Source organism: Oryzias melastigma, linkage group LG11, assembly GCF_002922805.2.
Source record: "Oryzias melastigma strain HK-1 linkage group LG11, ASM292280v2, whole genome shotgun sequence".
In the NCBI taxonomy this organism is placed as follows: domain Eukaryota; kingdom Metazoa; phylum Chordata; class Actinopteri; order Beloniformes; family Adrianichthyidae; genus Oryzias; species Oryzias melastigma.
Window position 1 is genome coordinate 19,639,545 of NC_050522.1, and position 5,582 is coordinate 19,645,126.

A 5,582-nucleotide genomic window follows, 5' to 3' on the forward strand; every position below is an offset into this window, starting at 1 on the left:
AGAAGCGTTAAGAAAATTTGATCTCACCTGAGTTACCTGCATGTAATGGCATCAATCTGTTGCTAAGCAACAATAAATGATGTTTTTTTGACACAAAAGTATTTTAGCTGAACAGAGATCGATGAGTTTTTCCTCTATTCTGGTTCCGGGTCTTCTCTCTAAGATCTGCGGAGTTTCAGCTCCGACCTGAACAAAAGAGGAAAAAGACTCCTTTCCTCCTCCTCCTCCCCCCCACTCACCTCCCGCCCTCCTCATCATCCATACAAACTCCAGCCTCGTCTCTCAAACTAACTCACTCCTCTCCGCGACGCGACCTCCGCTCAGCCTCTTCGTCCTCCCGCTCCTCCTCCTCATCCTCCAGTCCGGCATGCTGTGGAAGTCCAGAACCAAGACCGAGGTGGCGCAGGTAAAACCCGGCGCGCGAAAGGTTTTTTGACGCAGCGGCGTGAGGCGTTCAGGCTAAAAGTGAAGCCGCGGAACTTTCAAAATGAAAAAGGTGTTTTACTACGGGGGCCTGGAGGGTCCACATGTGCGTAAAACAGTAAGTTTGAGGGAGTTTATAGTCAAATAGGATAATTATCGATGACGAAAATACAATTTTTTGTTTAATTTTTCAATAGTGCTGCGCTCGTGCGCGTTAGTCTGCTTGGATTATATCTCTTTAAGAGCAGCGGAGCCTGCCGACCCCTCCCCTCCCCCCCGACCCACAGCCTGTGCGCAAAAACCTATAAGTAGTGCGCTCATGGAGAGTCTGCTGGAGTCCGTGTGCGCGCGTGCGTTCACCAGGCGCCCGTATTTTGTCCGCGCGCAAACGAGTCGAGCTGAGGCTTTGATGGAGCGATAAGAACCCGGGGCTTGTCGCCTGGAACACACACGCGCGCGCACGTCCCCTGCGCGTCCTGCAAGAGTCAGACTTTCGGGGGGTTTTCCAGATGTTGATCCACACCTACTCCAGCATGGTGAGTGCCGCGTGACGCACGGGAGTTCAGCAGCTCTGAGGCGGTAAAAAAGAAATTGGACTTCAAGAAACAAAAAAACGTGTGTGTGTTTGTGTTGTTGAAACTCTTGACTCCCACTTTTATGACTGGATCTGCGTGAATTTCTGCCGCAGAGACGCTGTTTGTGCGTCTCCGCAGGTGCGCCTTTACGCGTCCCCGCGCGCCGGAGCACCGCAGCAGGGTCTAGCCTGGCTTGGCCTGGTTTGGCTCTCAGATAATGGGCGCATCGATCGAACTGACCCAGCTGCTCCAAAAATCCATCACAGCACAAAGTGGCGCGCGCGCGTCACGCTGCGGTCAGTTCGAGTTTGTTGATTGTGTACAGATGCGCCCCCCTCCTCCTCCCGCCCCCTTCCAGCGGTTGTTGATGAAGTTGTTGATGCGCGCGCATCTTTTGAAAATTGAAGTTTTGATGCTCTCTGAGTGTCACCTGTCAGGTGACAAAAAGAAAAAGCGCTCGTGCCACTCTGCAGCTGCTGACCTCGTGCGCTCTGGCTTTCTGACGCAGGAGCGCGCGGACGGACTGAGCGCATCCTCTCCGGGGGGGCGCCTCTCCCAGCTGTCCTCGCTGAACCAGGCCGCGTACTCGTCCGCCCCCCCGCTCTGCCACACGCCGGCCTCCGACTTCCAGCCGCCCTACTTCCCGCCGCCGTACCCGCAGTCCTCGCTGCCGTACTCCCAGAGCCAGGACTACTCGCACCTGCCGGACCCCTACTCCTCCATCAACTCCCTCCACCAGCACCAGCAGGCGGCATGGCACTCGCAGAGGTCGCGCTCCGAGGACGGCGCGCTGCTGGCTCAGTCGCACCGCGCGCTCAGCCTGGACCCCCGCCGGGAGTACCCGGCCGTGCCGCGGCTTCTCCATGGCCTCGGGGAGGGCGCTGCGGCCCTCGGGGAGGGGCCTCTGGGGATGCACCTGGGACATCACGGCCTGGACGATCTGCAGGTGAGGAATTCCTCTTCATGTTTTTAAAGTTTGATCTGTGCCAGTCTGCGCGCGAGCGCTCCTTTTTTATGATCAGCTGATCAACCAGCAAGGCCCGAGGCCCTTAATGAAACACAATCTATTAATTACAAATAAAGATAAAATTTACTTAAATTTGTAATTTTTTACTTTTTATTGTATTTTGTTTTTTTACGTATAACGTTTATTTAAAATGTTAGAACAAACAACATTTTTACTTTGATCCAAACAATAAAATAAAAAAAACACCCCAAAACAACTTCTGTTTTTATATACGTTTAAATGAGTCATTTTGTGGCTTAACATAAAAATAAAAAAATACAAAACAACTTTTTATTATTTTTTATTTCCATTTTTACGAATTCCAAATTAAATTAAAGGGACTCTTTATTGATTGAAATATAAGTGCCTTAATTATTTAGATTTAGGCCTAAATCAAATTTTAAAATATAAAAATGAATCTATTTTTCAGCATTTAGAGGTGTCTCGCGGCTGCGTTTGAGCGCGCGGCGGGGAGTTTCGTCCCGCGTGCAGCTGCTGCAAGAAAATGAAACACCGAGACGAATCGATGCGCGCGCGGCCTTTTGTGGCGTTGAACGCTTCTTCTTGATGATTGATGAAGATGAGGATGAGGATCAGTTCCGCGCGGCTTTTTTTTAAATACAGAAAAATTCAATTACGAATCAGTTATCAAAGAAATTCCACAAAATGAAATACATTTTATTAAAAAAAGATTAAATTGGGTTAAAGTTTTATTTTATTTCTGGTTTATAAAGACAATAAAAATGTGTTTTTAAAAATTATTTTTTACAATAAACGTAAATTCTAAAAATTTCAATCTTTTTTTTTAGAGTGAAAATGTGTGCACGTGAGCGTGCAAATGTAAGTGACCGTGCGCGTGTGTGTCTGCAGGGCATGGAGGAGGGATCCGCTCTGGGCATCCTGGACCATTCCGTCATTAAAAAAGGTAAGAGGCGTGTGCGGGTGCGCGCACACACACTAATAATAACATAACTCGATACGCTGAATCTTTACTTCTTTGTGGCTGCAGCAGCATGAATCACACGCACGCGGACTCGTGCACACGTTCCATAAATAATTCTGTTTTTCGGGTTTTCATCTCAACTCCTGCAGCCCAAAGGCACGCGCTCGTAATGAACCGTTCATGGTCGGAGGGAGAGCGCGTGCGCGTTTAGCACAAAGAAGTGGGGCAGGGACGAAGTGCGTGTGGGTTCTTTCAGGCCTTTAGTTGGATTTTCTGTCTCTGATATTAGACCTCTCCTCCTTTACCCCCCCCTCCCAACACAAACACAGAGTGTGCGTGTTTGGGGGGTTTGGGGGGGGGTGACTTTTTATTCTATAGGATCACTAAGCTCATCAGATCCTGCAGGCTCAACATTAAATCCACGTTTTATAGAGAATTTCTTGCAGTCGGAATGAAAAATGGATGAGAGCTGTTGTTCACCCCTCCCACATCCCTACAAAACATTCTGGTTGTTACATTATTGTTGGAGAAATTAAAAGTTTCTGAAGAGACTCAGAAAGATTCCAGAGAACGAAAGTGAGATCCATCATGGTGGAGAACCTTCAAGACAAAAATGAAGTAGATGGAAAGACGGGAAGTCATCATGTGACCTGTGAGGTCAAAGGTCAAAATTCAACAGCCACAAAGAGACTTTTGGACACAAATGGATCCAGGAGGCAGCAGGAAAAGAACACCATATGGATTATCTCCAAAACCGTTTGGATGGATATTCTGTGGAGTCTGGAAAACATTGAGGCTGAAGCAGCTTTGGGCCTTCATGGTTCTGCAGCTGCAGCACCTGCAGGTCAAGATATCATCTGGTGGAGTTTGGACTCCACCCGTCTGTCTTCTCTAAAGCCACCAGGAAGTTCCTCCAGGATGGAGCTCCTGCCTGTGCTTCCATGGACTAACCTTTCTCCGCCTCTCCTCTCCCTCCAGTTCCCCTCCCGTCCAAGCTGAACGGCTCCTCGCTGTCAGCGCTCTCCATCGGGAAGGAGGGCCTGGGGATGGGCGCCGTGTCCAACCCGGCCGAGGTCTTCTGCTCGGTGCCGGGCCGCCTGTCGCTGCTCAGCTCCAACTCCAAGTACAAGGTGACGGTCGGGGAGGTGCAGCGCCGCCTCTCTCCACCTGAGTGCCTCAACGCCTCCCTGCTGGGCGGAGTCCTGCGCAGGTGAGGAGGGCGGGGCAAAGGGCGGGGCATTTGGTCAAACTGTTTGAAGTTTCAAAACTTAAACATTTAGAGGAAAAAATAAGACAACTGAGTGATTTCTTTACATTTAATGACAATATGTTTTAATAATAAAAATAAAATATTATGAAAATAAAACTAATAAAATATTTGCAATACAAAATGTATAATTAATAAGGATATACGGAGAATCTAGAAAAAAACACAAATTCAAATGATGCAGTTTCATAACAATACTTATGTAAATTTGGATTTTTTGAAAATGATTAAGGTTTTTGTTTTTTCATTTTTAGTGTTTTTTTGATACATTACAAATAGTTGAACTTTATTTTGAAAATATTTACATATATTTTATGTTTTTGGTAATCAAACATTTTTCAACAAACAATTATAATCCAAATAATTTGCATTTATCTTCGCAAAAACTTTGATTTTATTAATAATCAATACATTTCTAATTTCATAAAAAGCAGAAAATATACAAAAAAGCATAAAAGTTTTTGAATAAATACTTTTATTGTTTTAATGTAAATGTTTAAATTTAAAACTTAAAAAGTCTCAAAAAGCTAAAGTAAACTTGAAATTTTCCTCTCAGAGCTGAAAAATTTTACTTGTTAATTTTTAGCACATTAGTTTAAGTAAATAATTTCTGACAGAAACAGTTTTCTTTTAATCTCACATTTTACTCATTTATTTATGTCTTACTTAAAAAATAATAGTTAAAATCAACTCTGAAGCATTTTTGTTATTAATTTAACCCCTACCTCTATTACAGTAAAATTAATTTGACAACTTTTTGTATTTTGTTCTTTTTTTAAAAAACCTTTTTATGTTAGAAGACAAACCTAAAATAGTTAAATACACCAGTGCTTGCAATGGCTGATGGGAATTGGAGTCTAATTGTATACAATACTGAAATTAGCTTTTTTTTAAGGTACAGTTTTTGAAAATGTGAATCCAGCGAGTTTAACAGCATCTTAGCTTGTCTTTTTACCTCCTCTCTACAAACATGAGCCTTTATTCGTCTGTAATCTAACTGCAGGCTGAGCTGAGGACCCAAACTGGGTCATGAGACTGAATCACAAGAGAAGAGATGTGGTTTAATGAACAGCAGCCTCGGGACGACGGAGAAAGTTTCACTTTCACAAGAAAAATTCGGGAATGCAGCTTCCTATGAGGACGTTAATGCCGTCGTAGACTAGAGATATAAATGAGTTTTGTCATCGTTCTGATCAGATTTAAATTCTCAGTAAAATCCTATTTAATAGAGACTTTTTTAAAAATAAAAAATATCAATAATTATTCTAAAATGTGTTGAGATAAAAGCAAACAGATGAAATCTGGATTCTATCAGAGCTGACAGAGAGCAGCTGATACATGACACAAACACACGGAAAACTCACACAA

General features: G+C 44.2%; 1 protein-coding gene across 1 annotated transcript in view; it reads left to right on the forward strand.

Moving 5' to 3' along the window:
• Positions 1 to 222: 222 nt before the first annotated feature.
• The window catches only part of tfap2e (transcription factor AP-2 epsilon), a gene marked incomplete in the record, with an annotated part of 9,119 nt that continues 3,759 nt past the window's right edge, over positions 223 to 5,582 (forward strand). Inside the window, 4 exon segments of the mRNA XM_024259178.2 lie at positions 223 to 406; positions 1,507 to 1,944; positions 2,875 to 2,929; positions 3,926 to 4,157. Of these exon segments, the coding sequence (XP_024114946.1) occupies positions 368 to 406; positions 1,507 to 1,944; positions 2,875 to 2,929; positions 3,926 to 4,157 (764 nt within the window).